This window comes from Anser brachyrhynchus (assembly GCF_964034855.1).
Source record: "Anser brachyrhynchus genome assembly, chromosome: 4".
In the NCBI taxonomy this organism is placed as follows: domain Eukaryota; kingdom Metazoa; phylum Chordata; class Aves; order Anseriformes; family Anatidae; genus Anser; species Anser brachyrhynchus.
Window position 1 is genome coordinate 6,395,803 of NC_137698.1, and position 19,852 is coordinate 6,415,654.

Here is a 19,852-nt window from a genome sequence, read left to right on the forward strand (position 1 = left end):
TGCCTCCTCTTGTGAAGCTGCGGAGGAGGGACTGCGCTGGACTAGCGGCAGCAGCAGGGGAGGAGGAGCCAGAGCTGGCACAGAGCTGTTCCTGCTCACAGGGAGCGGATTAGCACCTCTCCATCTCCATGTGCTGGAGAGGCCGCGCAGGGGCATGGTCTTCCTCTGAGTCCTGCCATTCCCCAGGTAAGTTTCCCTCCGTCCTGTTGCATCTCCATCCCCTGCAGCTGGATGCAGCAGGAGGAGTCACCCAGGGACTGCTCCCCAGCCGTGCAGGGAGGGGAGCCGGTGGGGGAGGTGGGGAGGGAGGTTGCATCAGGGTTTACTTACGCCTTTTTCTGGGTGACGGGTGACGGCTGTCGCTTTTTGTTTAATTCCGAACGTTAGTTGCTCTGGCAGCGGTTGCGGCATTTTGTTTGTGCTCCTTTCTGGACTGCGTGCACGCAAAGCAGAATGTGGACCGTCACCAGGGCAATAGGGCTAAAAATATCGGCGTGCACATGCTGCCCGTCAGTCATCTTTCGAGCCCTGCTCTCCCTCTCTTTTCTTCTCCCTCCTATTAAAAACAAGTAAAATCAGAGGATCTAATAAAAACTGTTATAAAAAGCCTTTCTTTTCCAACAATAAGGGAAGTATATGTTACAGAGATGTACTGAAATAAGCCTGTTACTGGCTGGTTTCCACAATACAAGCCTTAACGGGGGGCTGTGAGTTCTGCCACATGGTTTCTCAATCCCTCTGATTTTGTTTGCATGGGGGGGTGACGTTTTGTTTGCTTTTTCCTGTGTGTGTATGTGTTTTTTCTTGTGTATTTGGGGGCTTTTTGGTTTTTGTCTTTGTTTTTTTTTTGGGGGGGTGGGTTGGTTTTAAAATCGGCCTGTGTTTTGCTTGTGAACTAACTACTCGCTTTGATCTCATTCATCCCACTTCCTATTGCTCAAAGGTAGCAGCAGTAAGAACCTGACAGGATGAAGACCTGTCACACGACACCCAAGGCAGAGCACACACTATCACACTCCTCCATTCCCACCTTGAAACAGTCCCTGCCCAGCAGAAGCAGAGAACCCCATCCCCTTGCTCAGTCAATCTTTCCTTTCCTTTACGCTACTGTGAGCAGCGCCTGCAGGCGCTGAAGTTGTGAGGTGGGCTCCTGTTCCTCAGAAGTATTGATGTATTTCTTGTCAACAACTCCATGACCCCAAGAATTGGGATTGTCACCCATCCGAAGCCGGATGAGAGCAAATGTTTTCCATCCCTTACTATGCACACACACACGCTCCTTTCAGAATTACAAAGTACAAATACCATGAGGAAATGGTTAGTGAAGGGAAGGAGGGAAGAGCTGGTAGCTTGCTGATGCTTTCTAGTCTAGTTAGTAGACAGGCATTTGTGGATTCCTGGCCCCAGTGCCTAGGCAAAATCTTGAATCTTTCCTGGAATTTTAAATCTTGAATCTTTCCTCTGAGGAAAAACAGAAGTACCACTTACGACACTTTAAAAAAAAAAAAAAAAAAAAGACTGCCACTGCTATTTGGATGCACAAACAGTAATTAAAAATGTAGAAAGGTACTGAAAGTAAAGTAAACATCTTCAATTCAAAAAGGAAAGAGAGCAAAACCATTACATTGGAATACATCGAAACTGTGGTTTTGTAGTCTTTCTCTGTGCCTTAGCTATGTCTCAAGCCAGTTTCATATCAGAACAGCTCAAATAAAACCACCCAGGTGTTAAAACAGCCCCTGTCTTTGCTCAAGAGATCTTTCCCAGATCTCAAACATATTATAAGCTGAAGGCTTGATAATTGTGAGAATCAGTTCCCTGACTCGCTTCCAGCAATTCATCAAGGAAGGAATTTCTTGGCTCAAGCATTCTGGCACAACTTGAGTTGTGTTTTATATGGTCAGAGTAATGTACAGGGCTTCAAGAAAAAGCTGTTAGCATTGATAGGTAGTCGGTGAAGCTGCTGTGACAAAGAACTCTAGTAAGCCTTGTCTTCAGACATGCGCGTGCAACTCTTATTAACTCAGACTTGTGAAATTACAGTAAATATTCATACACAATTTCATTTAGGACACTGACGTATCTCTTGTTACCGTCAACAGAACCAGCAATGGACCAATTAGACTGAGTAAATACAATGATAATTACCCACAATCAGCTTGGAGCTTACAATCCCTCTCTCTGAGAAGTATCTCTCATTGGATATAAGCTGTAAAAAAGAGCCATGTTTTCTCAGCCTTGTAGAATGCAAGTTGTATATATTTCTAATCTTTATTCAGATAGGCATCTGTTTCTTAGATATTCAGTCAATGTGTTTGTGAATAGTGATATCTAACGGCTATGTCCTTGAAAACTGCTGAAAATCAAACTGAATCTGGTCAGGTTTAAGCTAGGGGGAAAAGTGTCCCTTTGTGTGTATGCTTTGGAAGCTACGCTTGTTATTCCTAGCTTTAAGAAATGGTCACTTGCATTAGCATGTGCATGGGCCCTTTGTTGCTTTCAGAACTGATGGTCCTGGCAAGAGGTGTAGGCAGTAAGGGACCTTTCTCTTGCACTGATAGAAGGCATAAATATATAGGCACGTATTACAGCCATACCTCTTATAGAAGGTATAAGAGGTTAGTACAGAGCACAAAGATTCTAAAACTTAGGGGGTTTTTAGTGCTTGACTTTGTAAACCTAATACTATTCTCTTATTAGCTTCTGTATTTTGTCTTACAGCATACACAGGCATGCAAAAAAAAAAACACATTTAATTTCAAATTGGGCTGTGAGGTTTGTTTTTTTTCACCTGTTTTATAAGGAAGAATATAATATTGAAAAGTTTTGTGTATGGAAAATAATATTACTTCTGTAACTTTTCTATCTTCATTGCTTTCATTAGGTTCGCCACAACGATGAAAGAAGATAGGTTAAATGAGAATGATGAGGATTCTGAGCCATCCGTATGTGAGAGAAATGGCATGATTCCCATGCATGAGAAAAGTGAGGTAATTAATTAGCATCTCGAAGTACAGCTTTACTTAGAAGAACCCTCCTTTTCCTTTCCCTTTTCTTGCTGCCTCTGTTAAACTGCTGAACAGAATGCAGAGAGAAATCTCTGTGGGAATTTCTTATCATTAACAAAAGTTCAGTTTTAAAAAGTGTGTTATGTTGGATTGCTGGAAATCACTGGCTCCAATTTCAGCCTGTACTGGAAAATAAATCACTGTAAGATTCACAGTCAGCTATGGAAGAGAATTAAATGGACTAGGGATTGCTTCTTTGCTTTCAAATTGTGCCTATCAGTCTGATTGCTGAAGTTATTCATGCATCTCTTCCCTTTTCTCAACTAATAAAAATTTTAAAATCACAGTTTTAAACTTCCATTATGCATGGTTCTGGTGTTGACTTCTATATTTAAAAAAAAAAATTTGCAGTAAATGGAAGAATAAAATTCTTCATAGAAAAGGCACTTTCAGTTAAACACATGGTATTGACTGTAAAGGTAAGTACTGTATGGCATGGCTTTATGTGCATGTGTGGTTGGTGATAGCAGGATCACAGAGTAGAAAACCAAGTAGCTCCATGCTCAAAAGCTCACAAGATTTGGTTTTCCAACTGTGACTCTGAGTAAGGGCTATATATATATGAGACAGACAAATAATGGGAAACGTGGAACTGTTACTGGATGAAAGCCAAACCACAGTATAGGCAAGAATTCCATGTCCATGCTATGACAATGAGCTGACATGAAGCGGAATAACTCTAAGGGAAGGTAGATGATTAACTTGTCAAAAATAAAGACCCTAAAACGAAGTGAGGCATATATCCAAAAATGGTCAAAAAGTACTTTGGCTATGAATATGGATAAGCAGCTGAATTAGTATAAGAGAGCAGCTTCAACAAACTGTGCTTCAGGAAATCTGCGTAGTACTTGTCCTCTACGTTGACTTAGCAGCTTGAGCCTTCCAACAATGGATCGCGTGAGTGATGCTTGCACCAGCCACCTGTGCTGTTTCTTTCATCTTTATATAATAACGAGTGGGTTTGGTTATTTTGGTTCAAGGCTTTGTAACAGAAATTATTTAGGAGTTATGATAAAGATACTGTCTCACTGGGATGATGCTAATTGTTAACTTTTTTGTGGAATCTAGTGTCGAAGTAGAACCTTATCAAACTAGAAAATACTGATATATATTTAGCTCATACCCAAGACAATCTGAACCCTGGTTGTTAATGTTGTTTTTCTTCAAGTATTCTTCTTCAGCTGAACAGGTGCTATGTGTTCAGCAACAGGAGTTGTTAGTCACAGATAAAAGGTAAATGTCCTGCAGCTTCTCATTTGCAGATCTTTGTGGGGTATAAAAACAAACTCAACAGAAAATGCCTAATATGCTACAAAGCTCTGACCTGTCCTGTAGTACAGCAGTAGTTTACTTAATGTAGTCATCAGTAGACAGGATGGACCTAGCACATCACAGCTGATTGCAGATGTCTGGTACACCACTACAAATACAGACAGTGCTGCTTCTGAGAGGATCTTACTGCTTTCATTCAGGAGAGACCAAGAGTAGACACCAAAAGTGCTGATGGGAATATACAAACAGAAGAAACTGCTCTCTTGAATCACTCTGCTCAGCAACCTCCAGAACCGATACCAGGATCTTCAACATCTACAAGAACATGGAGGCAAATATTTGCTTGCCCACCCCAGGGTTTACTGGCCTTAATAGTGACAAACGGTATGTAAAAAAGTGACAGCACAAATGTTTAGTTAACCTGAGAAATGGCAAATGAAGTACTTGTTTCTCTGAATGTGATGATTTCTAACTATTTTCCTTGAAGATAATGAAGGGAAATAGCCATGTTTTTGCACATCATACCTTAAACATTTTAGCAGAGGTCAAACAAATATTCGTATTATTTTTGTTCCTCTATCCTGTATTCTGTGTTTAATGTGGCAGATATGTCTTTGCATTGCAAATTGTTTTCATCACAAGAAAGACCTCCTAATTCTCATCTTAATAGTCTCTTTTTGTGTGAGAACATCAAGATGATTATAAACACAGTGCATTTTCCACACACTAGATGGCTTTTTATTGAATTAAGGCAACAAAAATGAGGCGGTGGTGATACCTTTCTCTGTGTGGAATACCCTATATTTTAAAAGCCAAGAATCCCAACTCCAAGACAAATAAATTCATTTTGTTTAAGATTTGCCCTGCACTCTAATCTCACGTAAGAGAATGCCTGGCCTAACCAGTTATTTCAGGCTTTTCCAAGCAAAAGATATTTTCTGTGGTTTTGACTGCTTTTACAGTCTCTGCTCTCTCTCAGTTGGGATTCTTTGATATTATGTTTGGAAAACTACTGGTCTCCCATCACTCTCAAATACAATTAAGAAAAGTCCACCTCGAAAATGCAATATATTTTCTTATGAGAAGGGAGATCTATACAACAAACTTTTTTTTCTCCTTCCCTCTTCTGCTTTTATATCTATGCATGTTTGTTCTTGCTGCATAACTGTAGGAACAGACTTGGAAACCTGGAAAGAGTGTAACATCTTCACATGTTCTGTAACATGTTCACATATCTTTTTTTTTTGCTCTTTGTATTATTCCTGTTGGATTGCTGTATCAAGAGCAGTATCTGTACTACCTTAGGCTGACCGGAGACATGACCTTCTTCAGATATTTTTCCCCTAGGGATAGCAATGCATTGTATGAACCTATCTAGCCAAAAAAAGAGATACTTCAGTTCCTATAGAAATGAGCCTAGAGCTGCAGTCAAAGACTGCTGCTCAAAGACTTGCCAGGCTGTACAGCAGCAGGCTCTTACTGCAGTTGTTAAGTAGCTGAAGGAAGATAGTTGAAATGCAAGATAAGTTTTGTGAAAGTCTTGGCTTTGTTTGGGACCTGTTAAGTGCTTTCCACAGTCGCCTAAGATTTTTCTCAATGATTTTGGACCCTAATGATTTTCTTGTTACCATTTTCTGAAGTATCTTTGTGTCTACAAAATCAGAACATCAGCTTAGGGAGCATGAAAGATTAAATGCATTGTTATGATTAAACTCATTTTTAAGGTAAGAAGTTTTAATTCTGGGATTTAATTGTACCTTTTTCCTCAGTAGAAAAACAAATGTGACCTCATAGTGAACTTTAGCATTAAAAATGATTAAATATGAATATTTTTTTTCTTGTTCTAGTTGCACTCGTGGTCCTGGTTTGGGCTGTGGTTTGGTCCATCACTGGCACTGAATGTCTCCCAGGTGGAAACCTGTTTGGAATTATGTTTCTTTATTTTTTTGCTGTCATTGGTGGTAAAATTTTTGGACTCATTAAAATACGAACACTGCCACCTCTCCCTGCTCTTCTGGGTAAGATACCCTTCCTTCTTTTCTTCCTGCATAGCAGCGTTGTTTAAACAAGTAACATCTGCATGCTAGATGTGTTTGGATTAGGAATATGCAAAGTCCCCAGATCTGTAGCTTTTCCAAGTGACTTGCGTCTGGTCCTCTTGGAGAAGGTGCAAAACGTCCCAGACTGGCTCAGGTGAAATGGCCTGTATGTTACCGAGTCTCCTCTTTATCCTCTTGGTTAGATCAAGTATGATATTGTGAAGTGCTGTAGTGCCAATGAAACTGAAAACGTCTGCCCCTTTATTGTGCTTAGTCTGTAACTAAGTAGAGCTCTTGATACAGGGAAGTCTTTGTGGCAGAGTGGGCTAAAAATATCTGCCTGTAGTGTGTTGATATGATTTGTAACCTGCATAGCTGGCGGTGTCTCACACGTTAGCACCTCTTACAGGAGAAGGGCTGGATAGCTTCCTATGTAGCACTGTTCAGGCAGTGTGCATATTCTTGTACTGCTTAGCTTCACAAGTGAGAGCAAATTCAAATGAGAGGGAGGGAGGTTTTGCATGTGGCATGCCTGCTGCAGTAACACAGACTTTTACAAGCAGGGAGTCTGCCCTAAGTAAACATCCACCTTAAAAAAAAAAAGATTCTGACCATTTGGATTCTGCTTTTTTCAGTTACATCTGTATCTAAAAGCTGAGTTGAGCATGAAGCTGCTTGTCTGACCAGCATTAATGAACAACAGCAACTTAAGCATGATGGCACATGTCTGGCGAGCGGCTTGTGTTAGAGTTCATTGTTCAGATCCATGGTCTTTGAGGAAAATCAGAGCAATCTGAGACAAAGGAAGAAATAGACAATGTCTTTATGTAGTCTTTTTTTTTTCCCCCCACTAAAAATACAAATCTTATGCTCTTGCATAGGAATCCTTGCATTTAATCTGTATTAAGTGCACTGTGGCTGGCTTAGCACTCTGCACCTTATAGTGAGCTTCTGCATGAGGGGAAAAAAGGAATGAAATTGGTACAGAAACAGTCACATAGTATACTTTAGGTATACATTGCAGAGAGGTGTAGCTGGCAAGGTGAAGCAGAACAATGAAGGTATCTTTTAAGGTGGTGGGTTTTTTTCTTTGTGAAGCAGACTTCCAAATTCGTGTAGATCCAGTACTTGGATACCACACACACAAAAAAAAAAATTGCAAAGAGCATGTGATCATTATGCTAGCTTGATATAATTGTCACGAGGTACTGCAGACTAATAATGTCACTTTTTTTTTTCTGAGAGGGAGTGTGAAGAACAGTGTCCAAAAGTTTAGCGTGTTCCAGGACAAACCAATTCCACAGCCAAGGCTTACAGGCTCACACCAAGCTGTGACCAACCTGAGCACAGTATTTATTTACTTTCTGCCTTTTTTTTGATTTCCTGTTTGTTAACATGGTTAATATGAAATTACACCATGAAAATGTAGGTCCCAGTGACTCAAAGATACAATCAACCTTTACAGACCTATAGGTAAAGTTACCCTTTTCCATACTTACCTGTATCTTTCCAGAGCTCCAGTTCTGATAGCTTTGCGGGAAGTCTCTGCTTAAAAAGTTTTGCTAATATTTGCAAAAGGTTGGATCTTACAAGTAGCTTAAATAAAGGATAAGAGCAAGTTCCTGATATTCTCCCCCTTTTTCCCCTTTGCATAAAAGCTGTATTGCCAGAGCATTTTAAAATCTGAGTTAGTCCATGGTCAGCTGTTTTAGCTAATTTTCCAAGGAATTCAGCATTATGGTTCCTGTGATGGCTACATTTCTTATACCTAAAAGGATTTTTTTAACAGTTTCTAACGTCTGAGATAAATATACAATACTATTACATGATCTTACTCTTTTCGTGTTAAAACAAGCTGACAAGCAAAATATGTTTAAGGATCCAGAGGTGGTTTTGCTCATGGTAAGTATGACCTGCACTTAGTGAACAAATTTGAATTCTGTTGACTCTTGCTAGAGTTAAAAAATTAGCTACAGCTAAATTTATTTATTGTGTTCTAGACCTCTTTCATTGCTTTAAACATCACAGTTTCCAAGTACCCATCTTTAAAACAAGGCTAATATAGAATCGGAGCTGTTTCTTTGTCTCTTATATATCACACAGTGTTTATTTTAACAATTTGAGGTAAGTTTTTATTGCAGTCAAACAAATCATTTGACAGCAGTTTGTTTGCTTTCATTTAAGGGATGCTACTTGCTGGTTTTCTCATCCGAAATACCCCATTCGTTAGTGACATTGTCCAGATAAACCTACGCTGGTCTGCAGCACTGAGGAATATTTCTCTTTCAATTATCCTGACTCGAGCAGGACTTGGCCTGGATCCAAAGGTATGGCACCAGCCATTTGTCTGGGGTATAAAGCATAAAAGAGCCCTCTAAAAATTGAATAATTAATTATTTAAAATTATTGAACTGTTTAGTCTTAAAGGATTTTTGAATTAGAGCATTACAGAAAGCATAGTTTTGACTTGTATAGTCATGTTAATCAACATTGGTGACTGGATTTGTAGAGGTGGTGAGCAATCCAAAAAACACCTGAAGGAAACTGACTTTATGACTATTTACCCCCCTTGCCTCAAAGAAATGTCCTGAATTTTGTGAGCAGGACATCCTGAGGACAGACAATCCATCGTAGTCTGTTGGGAGGAGTTCACACTGCCTGACAAACTACCTGTCACTTTACACTGACAAACTAAAACAAGTAATGAAGGGAGTCCCTATCCTGAAAGAAAAATATTGTTTGTGCTGACACAAATCAAACAAACAAACAAACAAACAAAAACTTTTGTCTTTTTCGTTTTTTCCTTTCTCTTTTTTCAATCATTGCAGGTTTTATGCCAATATGTTAAATTTACAGATGATTCCAGATGTACTACAGAAACAGTGCTTCACATCACTGTGAAGGCCATAATGCTTCTGTGAACAAAATAGTTTTCCTCCACATGCTTGAGGAATTCATTTTCCCTAATAAATTATTTATAATTTTATAATAGATAATTTATAATAAAGTTTTATAATTTATAATGTTATTTTCCCTAATAAATTTATATTCCCTAAATTAATTAATAAAAGGTTTTGCTTGATCAAAATCAGCTGAAATAAAGCTGTGCCATATTAGCCCCTATCTATTTAAGTGGCTGTTTAAAGTTTATAGCAAACTTAGTTTAATTATAGCTAGCTCAGGTCAACAAATCTGAGTTTCTTACCCACGATGAAAACTAGGGAGTGTGATTTTTCAGCTATTTAGGAAAACAGGGTTTTGTCATTCTTGAAAAACGGTTTTCTTATATTACGGTTGTCCATTTTATGAAGATATTGAAGCTTGTATATCTTGTATTAGTGTGTCCTGTGCATTGTTACGCACAGCTTGAGTGCCCAGTTACACGAGATTGCTTTTCTTTCTATTCCCTGACAACTTTTTTGGCCAAAGGAATTTCATCTTTGACTCATTTGTCTCCCATGTGGCAATCGAAACTGTCATTTGGACTCCATATGTAGCAACGCTTTGATGTTCTTACAATTGTTCCTTGTGTAATTGAAGCTGTGAAGACAAAGATGTCAGTTGCTCTGGTGATTCTCAGCCCTAATTATGCTGGGATAAACTGCGCCAGTAAAAACTGCAACTCATTGTGATTTTTTCCATGTCAAAATTTAGGGACTCATCCTAGCAGAGTCATGTTTGTGACTAACTGTTAAAGGCTGCTTTTAGAATCAGATGCTCAGTTTTAGAGAAGTTTTTGGATAGAAGTTGCTGAACCAAAAGGAACGTACTCTACTCTGGGTATCGAGTGAGAGTCAGCTGAAAGAAATGCTTGGCTCCTTTCTCTAATTTCATGTAGTTTTAACTCTTCATCATTTGTTCAGATTTGGGGATGATTTTTTGGGGTGCTCGTGCAACTTATGGGATGATAGCAAAATCTTCTGTGGACAGAGCAAATGACCTCAAGTACCCGTGGCTGAGTCAGATGGGTTCAGGGTGCACTTTTCAAATGAATCGTTGCTCAAGCCTCTCCTGTGTTGTTTGCACTGCACAAGAAGCCAAAGAATCATCAGCTTCCCCTTCCTCCAATGTGGAGGGACCTTAGTAAACGTGTATTTGGTGGGTTTCACTGCCACACTTGTGACTTGATACCCAAATTCAGTTGTGCTTGAGCCTATCTCTGGCATAGGCCATGTAAAAAAATAATATCCCGCACTGCGGCTTAAAGGGAATTCTTTCAATAAACTAATCAGATCACAAACGTTATTCCACTCCATGAAGCTAAGGGTACTGATGCTAATGCTTGAATTTGCTTTTATATTGTAGGCTCTTAAGAAACTCAAAGCAGTCTGTTTACGGCTCTCTTTTGGACCATGCCTCTCAGAAACATGCACAGCTGCTGTTCTCGCCTATTTATTCATGCATTTACCATGGCAATGGGGATTTATATTAGGGTAATGTACTCTCTTTTCTCCTGTGTGACAAAGGTGCCTATTTTCATGCTACGGCTAGATGATCCAAATGCAGTTAGTTCTCTGCCAAGCAGACGCCTCAATTTAATGCCAGTTAGGAAGCTGTGCTTAGCCCATGTGGTTGTTTGCTTACCATTCATGTCTGGGTCTGTGGCTAATTTAAAGGTCACATTTCCAAGCTGTGGAGGAGTACTTGCATCATTTTTCTTCTCTGTTTGTGATCTGGGCATTACAGAAGGAAGAAGGATGGTGCAATCCCTGGGTATTTAACCACAACACAAAGGGCTTTTAGGGACAGAAAATGATACCACAGTTTTGTACTCAAATTCGGAATTTCCCCTTTGAGAGATGCACATAGGACAGCCTTCTGTCACAAGTCGAGGATAAGGATATGGCATCATTAAATTTTGGAGTAATATCCTTGAAGAGGAAACCTGTTCAATTAGGTTCTGTCTAAACTGGTGGACTCAGTCCAGACCACATACTAGAGCAAGATGGATGCACTCCTCTGCCACATGCTGAATTTTGAGAAGGAACTAGGCGTTCAAATTGTAGGCGTGTCTAGACCAGGTTCCTAAAGTGGACAGTCAAGGTGTGTATCAGGGAGTACAACTGTGCAAAGTCAAATCTTAGTCTGTGGAACCCTTTATTTTGAACGTTGAGTTACACAGTCAGGAAGTAAAAGCTGACTGTGAATCTGCATGAAAATATCCCTGCTTGTAATTAGCAGGGAAAAGTAAGGACAATATCTTATGTAAAGGTTGATGTAAACTTCAGGAGAGGGATGAGAATGTTTTGAAGTTCACTGCTTTCTTTCAAAGAGAGGCTGACACCATGTGTTTTCAGTTTTGTTCTAGGTGCAGTCTCTCCTGCTGTTGTGGTTCCCTCAATGCTGATTTTACAGGCTGGGGGCTATGGAGTGGAGAAAGGTGTCCCGACTTTGCTAATGGCAGCTGGCAGCATTGATGACATTCTGGCTATTACAGGCTTCAACACTTGCCTTGGGATGGCTTTCTCTTCTGGTATGCTGGTTAATCTGTAGGTGGTGACATCCATGACAAACTGTGATATTTTGAGGAATCTATGCTCTGTTATGACTGGCTAGTTTGTATCTTAATGACATCTCCTTGTAAAGTTCATGAATGGACTTGAATATTGATAGAGAAATTACCTGTGGTCAAAAAAGTCTTCATGTGACTCCATCCACTCTGAGTTGTAGGTCAACTTTCAAAATAATTCCCGCCCCCCCCCCCCCGTCTACTCCCTCAGCTGCCAAGTCTGGCCCCTGTGTGCCCAATATAAGTGCTCCCAAAGTCTTCCAGGGTTTAACAATGCTCTAGCAGTGGCTCTTTCTTTGGCTTTTCTAGCACACTTTCTTGGCATGAACTTGCAGAGAGAGAAAGTTGCACTGTCTGGTTCTTTCAGGCCCATGGGTTCTCTCCTGGCGCCTTCCCCCAAGTAATTTAAAGCAGAGACTGTCCTGGAATCACCCTCACAGGTCTACAGTGTGGTTCCTGTGTGAAGGGTCTGTTTAAGGGTTACTGAACACACTTTTCTTTTGTCAAATAGGTTCCACTCTATACAATGTGCTCCGGGGAGTGCTGGAGGTTGCTGTTGGCATAGCAGCTGGGGGGATTCTGGGAATGTTTGTTCGGTATTTCCCAAGCCATGATCAGGTAAAAAATATATATATATAGTTTAAAAAAACTGTTATATAAGAGATTCTTCACTAAGGGATGCTATTCTTATGTTATCCATTTTCAAATTTCATACGAAGCTGTGTTTTGGGAAAGCAGTGCACAGCTCTAAGAGCTTCTAACGTTTCAAAGCCTATGGAGCAAGGATGTGTTTTAAAGACGTTTACTTGCTTACTGCAACAATGTGTGATCTCACAGTCCTTCCTGATGCAGAGCTTGGAGCCCAGCTCACCATCCTGCTCACTGAAGGTGGTGGTGATGTTCACATATAAAGGGAAAACCTATTTCAGACAGTAGAATAATCATCAATTAAATTGATGTGCAACTCATTTACTTCTCTAAGATGTTTCCATTAGGCGTAAGATAAAATAGACAGATTACGGGCTTCAAGTGATCGGGCATATTAACATCAATTAGAATGTGTTACTTCTGATTAAAAATAATGCTTATATAAAGTGATAGATGGATTTACTTTCAAGGATAATTAAATGAACAGAAAATTGTAGAAGTAAATAGATACATTCTGGATTACTGAAGTCAATTTCCAAAGCACCTATTGCCCTTGGTGGGACCAAATTTTCTTAATAAATAAGATGAAAAATGTGGCACGGAAGCTAATCAAATAAATAGAAATGGAGGACAACAGAAGAGAGATAAATGTCTGCTATGAAACTGGAACAAATAAAACTAGCTGACTCTGGCAGACATTTGACTTGTCCTTAAAAACATTTAGTGGCATGGATTTCACCCCTCCTTGGATAAACTGTTCCAGCTGCTTGACTGTACAAGCAGAAAATCCTGTTATCATAGAGCTGAAGCACGGTGGTTAGAATCATGTTCCTTGTGATACAAAAAATATTTTGGCAATAAACTTTTGGATGGGCAGAGGAAAAGAAATGTTGGATTTCCGAAATTTTAGTTTGCTAGGAATAAGTGTCCAAAAAAAACTTTCAACACAACTGAGGAGTTCAAGTCTCACTTGAAAGCTTCAATTCCTTCACAACGGTACCCTTTATTGCTTTCAAATGAATAAGCATAGACTTTTTCCTCAATTTCTAAAAAGAAATTTACTCTGTTTGTTTGTTTCTTTCCTTGATTGCAGGCATCTCTGTCATGGAAGAGATCGTATTTTGTACTTGGGCTGTCCATGTTTGCTGTTTTTGGTAGCATCCACTTCGGCTTCCCTGGATCGGGAGGGCTCTGCACATTAGTCTTAGCTTTTGTTGCCGGTGTGGGATGGTCTGATGAAAAGGTGAGTGTTTACATAAAGAAGCATACCATACAAAAACTCGTTTGAATGCACAGCTTAACAGAAGTTTGAATTTCTGTCAGAAGTGGCAGCGGTGCATTTATGAAACTTTAGGGGGAATACAGATTAAAAAAATAAATCTGCATTTATTTTGGAAGTCTTTAACATTTAGTGTGACAGAAATGTACCATGTATGTGGATAAGGTAACGAATACTGACAGTGAAATGCTAACAAGCTTTCCTTAGACATCAGTGCAATGCCTTTTAAGCCCCACAGAGATTTAATTGTCATGGCACTTGACTAGGAGTCCAGAGCTTTGTCCCAGAGTTGTGTGATGGTCTCTGTAACCTTAAGCGGTCATTTTAAGGTAAGATTTACTAACAGGTATCTAAATACAGTTGTGCACATAGCCTGAATACCCTGAGCTTTTGTTCCTTGTGATTTTGGGAGGTGAAATGGAAAGCATTATCTAACCATTTTTTCATCTTTCCCAAATCCTTGCCAGTGTATTCTGAACAAATGTAGAGAGCAGGATGCCCACACTAAATGGTGATATACAGCCATACAGAAACCATACAGAAGACTGTTTCTGAGCCACTTTCTCTTAGCTATGAAGCCTGCTTCCTCTTACTGTTGCTGCTCCGCTGCATTTCTGTATCTTGGCACATCTCACTGCCTCTTTTGCTTGATACCACCAGCACTTCATGTTTTGAGGTCATCTTTCTCTCCATAGGTATAGCCTTGAGACATGCAATAAAGAAGGTGAGAAGAGAAGAAAGGAAAGGGAATCAGATATATAATTATTCCCATCTAGACCCTGACCTCAGTAAGATCTCAAGGTTTGTTAAAATAACAAACAAGAAACCATGGTTTCTATTTAAAATACTACGTTGTTGTCCAATTTTAAAGGAAGGGAAACTTCAGACTTAACTACTTAAGAGCAGTACAACTCATAAAGCTCACTGAAAGCTTTTAAGCCATTTCAGAAGGAAGGTCCTTAAAAGAAGGTATGCAGTTTATAAATGCTTAGCTTAAATTCTTTTGATTTGTAGATGAGACTTCTTGGTTGTAAAGATGATGATTTCAAATGCCATATCTCTTTTTGTCAAAACAGCCAGAGATGTCTGTATACTGTACACTCAGTATTTTACCAAGATTTTCCTTCTGAGCCTCTCAAAGGCCACTGCCTCATGCTGTCCCCAGTGGAAGTTACTTAACAAATAATGTCCACAGAGAACAAGGAACATTTATCTGCTTCAGCAATAGGTACAGTGGGCCGTAAACAATCTGAAACGATGCTAACATCTGTAAAGAGGATTGCTTCTCTTCCAAAAAAAAAGCAAAGGGTGAGATAACAGGGAGAAGTGTGGCAAATAAAGAAAAATGTTTACAGATCCATGTATTTCTACCTTATTTTCTCTAATGTTACAAAAGTTTTTGCATTGCAGTTAACTACCTTTCCATGGACTGAAGAGCATGTTGCAAGATCAGTCCCAGAGAGAACGTGAGGGACAGGACACATCTGGGTCCTGGATTGATTCAGTGACAGAGCACTGCACTTGCATTTTCACAGACTCCAGCCTGTATGTTCATTTGCTGTTGCAGAACCCAGTTAATTAAAAAAGAAGTGTTGTTAGATGTGCTACACGTATCTCTTTGTATAAATGGAAGGTTCCTGTTTACCTTGGCAGCAAGTTGTTTTAGGAAAAGTGTCAGGTGTAAAGTTCAAACACAAGCAGAAAAAATGGCTTTGCAATTATATAGTACATCACACTGTGAATTTCAACACTTTTTACTGGTATGGGATTTCAGGCTTACTCTGTCTAGTTTTGCTCCTGCTCACATGGAGATAGGCCTGAGTGTAGTATGAGCAGACTTAGGTCATTACTGACATTTCTGAGGGCCTGACTCTGCTCAGGTACAAACAGAAGGACAAGTGTAAGCATGCAGTTACCAAAGGCTCAGAAACTTCATGGCAAAACAGCTGAAACTGCATCTTCCTAAATCCTGAAATCAACTGTGCTTTATTTTCTTCTTCTAGTCTGCAAACTGCTTTGTTACTGTTCAAACATCAGTAACTTTTATTTCTCGAGATAGCAAACATTTATTTTCTAACAGAGCAAGACACACTATGACCTTCAAGTGGTACACAACTGATTTTGAATCATTTTGTATGAGGTCAGAGTAGCAGTTTACCATAAACTGTCTGAGGAGCAATTCTGGACGATCTTCATGATAAGTTTTCGCTTCGTCCTTTGATTAATTAAATGTGTGTGCTTGATTTTTATTTTTTTGGTGAATATCAAGATTATTTTTTGTTTTCATTGCAGAGGGAAGTAGAAAAAATTGTCGCAGTTGCATGGAATATCTTTCAACCTTTTCTTTTTGGTTTAATTGGAGCAGAAGTATCTGTAACATCTCTTAGACCTGAAACTGTTGGTAAGATCATTCGCTAGTTATCCAACTTTCATTACTAGCTTCCAAAAAATCTCTATGAAGGAATCTGAAGTAAAGCAGTATATAGCTGACAAAAAAAAATGTAAAAAGTGAAACCATTGTAAAGCTACATTTTTAGGAGCCTTAAGGTACCTTTGCACAAAAATAGTGATAAGTATGTGTCCTTGTTACAGGGCTCTGTGTTGCTACGTTAAGCATTGCCCTAGTTGTGCGAATCATAGCAACGTTCCTGATGGTGTGTTTTGCTGGGTTTAATTTCAAGGAGAAGGTATTTGTCTCGTTGGCATGGATTCCCAAAGCCACTGTCCAGGTAAAACAGTGCATCATCACTTTCAGTGCAGGCTAAATCTATTGTCCTTAGCACAGCTCTTCCTAACTAGCACAGCAGTAATCAGGGGGAGGATCAGGCCTCTTAGCAGCAGAGTGTAGTAGGGCAATTTAGAATACAAACTCTCCACTAAGTCTGCTTGAAAAGGGCGTAGGGGACCTTCCATGTGAGGGTGTTTTGCTTACATTCTAAGTTGTACTAATAATAGTGAATTGTACATACAAATACTTCAACAGGGAATAACCTTCCCTCTGCTACTGCAGATCATTGTGCCTTTACATACAGGTTTTGAGGACTCTCAAAACAAAGGTAAAAAGCATTTCCCTCTTAAACCGCATACTGTCTGCTGAGACAGCCACACCAAAGGCTCAGATAGGGTTTTCAGTTTGTGGTCACTTCAGTAAGGGGTGGTCTGACAGGCTTATTGCTAGAGAAGCCTCAGGCTGTTTGCATTCCTGCTCAGTGATCAGTCATTAGAGCTTTGCCTCAATAGCATGATTATTTGCAAGCAGAAGTTAATAATCAGAACGGGCAAGGATTATTGCAAGATTTGCAAACTAAATATTCAGAAGCTGCTACTACTAGTCAGCCTGCTGTCAGGACACATTCTCAAGGTGAGGAATTTTAAGAGCTCCAATATGCAATATGCTGGTCGTGCCTTCTCCAGAAATGGCATAACATGTCAGCTAAGCAGTGTTCTCCACGGGAGGGAACCACCCGGATAAATTCATTAGCTTAGGAAATTCAAAGTGTGGCTAACTGAAAATTGTTCTTCTAGGGCTAATAGAACCCTTACTTTTCTATGTACTAGAAACTAAGGGGTTTGAATATATTAAAAATTTTGAATTTATGTTAAATGTGGACCCTCATGTTAAATGCGGATTAGACCTTTTTTTCCCTGTTTCACTGGTAAAGGTCACTTGCTCCATTTCAACAGCGCTTTCTTTCCTACAGGCTGCAATAGGTTCCCTTGCCCTGGATACCGCAAGAAGTCATCAGGATGAGCAACTGGAAAAGTATGGAATGGATGTACTGACGGTAGCTTTCTTGGCTATCTTGATCACTGCTCCAATTGGAGCCCTGGCTATTGGCTTGGCAGGGCCCAGACTTCTGCAGAAGGTGCAGACAAACAGCAAGGAAGATGAGGAAGGTGCCGAAGCTGGAGAAGAGGCAGAGGCCTGTGAACCTTCGTGAGATGGACATCGACAGGAATATGGTCCTTCAGCCCTTACGCTTTTGAGTAAACATGTTGTGCCTGTAATCTTTGTGGAGGAAACCAAAACAAGTACTGGTTATATGTGCTATTTCAAAAGCAGCTCTGGTGGAGTTTTATAAAATACGTAAAAGTGTTGATAGTGCCTTAAGAGATGAACCAGCTAAACACACAGTGAATAGGCTGGCCAGGCCGTGAGTCACTCAGAAGTTAGCAGTCAACAGTTACTTGAAACATGTGGGTGTGAGGCCAGGGAGAGGATCAGAATTGTTCAGGCATGGAGTGGAGTCATGAGGTAGATAAACAGAAGAAAATGGAGACTAACGTGAATAACTTCTTGATGGTTGAAACTGGGCTGTAAGATGACAAGTTCAACAGCTCAAAGAATGCAACTATTGAATTAGAGAGGATTGACGCACAGTGAACGAATCCTGCCATGGGTTGGTGATTCCCTCTCCTTCCTCATCCAGGTTTCAAAACTTGCTGTTTCCCATTGCTGTTCTCCCACACATCGCGCACGTTCCCTTGTGCCTGCTTTCAAGGGCCTGTCAGTTCTGGTGCCAGCAAGGAGCAGCAAGCTGCTCTTGTGTGCTGGAGGAGGCAGTTGGGTCCAGGGTCCATCAGGGCTGTGGTAATACAGGAGTATCTGGTGCTGGTAGAAAGGGCTGAGCTTGAAAATAGGATGAGAGTTTCAAGGAGGCTGTGAGGACTGGGAGAGGGTTATATGGGACTGGGACAGCTGCTGCTTCACATGTGTACCTCAGCTCTTGTGCAACACTACGTCAAGCAAGGGAAAGCCAGCTCTTCAGCCGCCGAGACCGGCTATGTTCTGGCCCTGGCTGCTGTAGGACGGGAGAGCTCCCCTAGGATGGGGTTGCTGGCAGGACAAGGCCAAGGTAGCAATGAGTTGTCCCCTTCTTCCTCAGCTCTTTCTGGAGAACTCAGCAGAGTTCTGTGGCAGACCTCAAACCAGGATTTATGGGTCAGCAGGTATCTCCTGTTATTCTGTCCTGAATTTTTACTGATTTGGCTGAGAAAATGCAATGATCTGGTCCTTCTCACATCTGCATTTGGGTAATTGTAAAAAAGTAAAACAAGTATTTACCAAAAAAGTAACAAGTTCGTTCTCAGTGTTCCAAGAGGTGGATGGCTGGGTTGGCTTTGGGGATTGGAGGCCTCTCAGATTTGGCGTGCCATTTTAACCTCTAATTAATAGAGAAAAGTAATAGACTTGAATTGAACAGCCTGGAAAAAACAGTGCTGAGAGGGATGGTACAAAGTGAAAGAAGCCTCACCACACCTTCCTTCAGAAAGGCTGCTATGTGACAGCACTAGCACCTTCACGTGTTCCGAAAACACAAGTTGTGTAAAGCTGTGGATGATGGTAATGAGTGGCAGTGCTCATTTTGAATCTCTTGCCAAAATGTTTCACCAGGGAGAACAAAAAGTGAGCTTTGGTGGTGGTGTTCTTTTGTTTTGGTTTGGTTTTTTGATTTGTTTTCATTTTATTTAATATAGATGCCTCCTGCAGTCAGTGCAATATAGTTCACATTTGACTTTCCCGTATGACTTGTTACACTTTTTTTCCTCCTTGACTGTCCAAAAGCCAGGAATAAACCTCCTTTGTTGATCAAAACCCTGCGCTTGCCTTTAGGTTTGGTATCAGTTTGGGTTTGGTACTGCCTGTTACAGATATTGGCAAATCTTTGCTACATTTTGGGTGAGTAACTGGCTCTAAGCAGGTCATTTTCTGCTCCTTTCAGAAACATGGAGTCAGTACAGCATTCCTCAGAATCTAAGTTTTATTTATTTTTTTTAAAATAAGGATTTTATACTGTGGTTGTAATCGAGGTGGACAAGGGCTGTCTGCAGAGCTCTACACTGCAACTCATTGAGGTTGTTTTACAGGATACTGTATAGAATATCTTTGTGTCCAGAGATTTTTGGCATCTGTAAGCAAGGACTAACCAATCCTATTTTAGCTCTTGAATTGTTACTATGCAACACAAAAAGGTAAGACAATACCTTTAAAAGAAAGCTGTCTGAAACTGTATGATTTGCTGAGTGTGTGTATGCC

General features: G+C 40.2%; 1 protein-coding gene across 2 annotated transcripts; it reads left to right on the forward strand.

Moving 5' to 3' along the window:
* Window positions 1-46: 46 nt before the first annotated feature.
* Window positions 47-19,812, forward strand: LOC308194576 (sodium/hydrogen exchanger 9B2-like). Of its 2 annotated transcripts, XM_080590680.1 has the most exons (12): window positions 47-186; window positions 2,885-2,990; window positions 4,541-4,724; window positions 6,188-6,358; window positions 8,564-8,706; window positions 10,685-10,812; window positions 11,677-11,852; window positions 12,400-12,506; window positions 13,630-13,779; window positions 16,108-16,216; window positions 16,408-16,544; window positions 17,517-19,812. In XM_080590680.1, exons 2-12 carry the CDS (start codon window positions 2,898-2,900, stop codon window positions 17,754-17,756), a joined length of 1,638 nt encoding a protein of 545 aa, XP_080446806.1. In that variant the 5' UTR covers window positions 47-186; window positions 2,885-2,897; the 3' UTR covers window positions 17,757-19,812. The 2 variants fall into 2 exon arrangements, with proteins under 2 accessions (XP_080446806.1, XP_080446807.1); XM_080590681.1 differs by lacking the exons at window positions 47-186; window positions 2,885-2,990 and adding an exon at window positions 3,035-3,965.
* The last annotated feature ends 40 nt before the right edge of the window (window positions 19,813-19,852 follow it).

What these genes read in the sequence shown, in the direction of transcription:
- LOC308194576 (XM_080590680.1), top strand. Translation starts at nt 2,898, where the DNA reads ATGAAAGAAGATAGGTTAAATGAGAATGATGAGGATTCTGAGCCATCC. An exon ending in CAATGGGGATTTATATTAGG is followed by an intron (nt 10,813 to 11,676) that starts GTAATGTACTCT and finishes ATGTGTTTTCAG; the next exon opens with TTTTGTTCTAGGTGCAGTCT. An exon ending in TGGGATGGCTTTCTCTTCTG is followed by an intron (nt 11,853 to 12,399) that starts GTATGCTGGTTA and finishes TTTGTCAAATAG; the next exon opens with GTTCCACTCTATACAATGTG.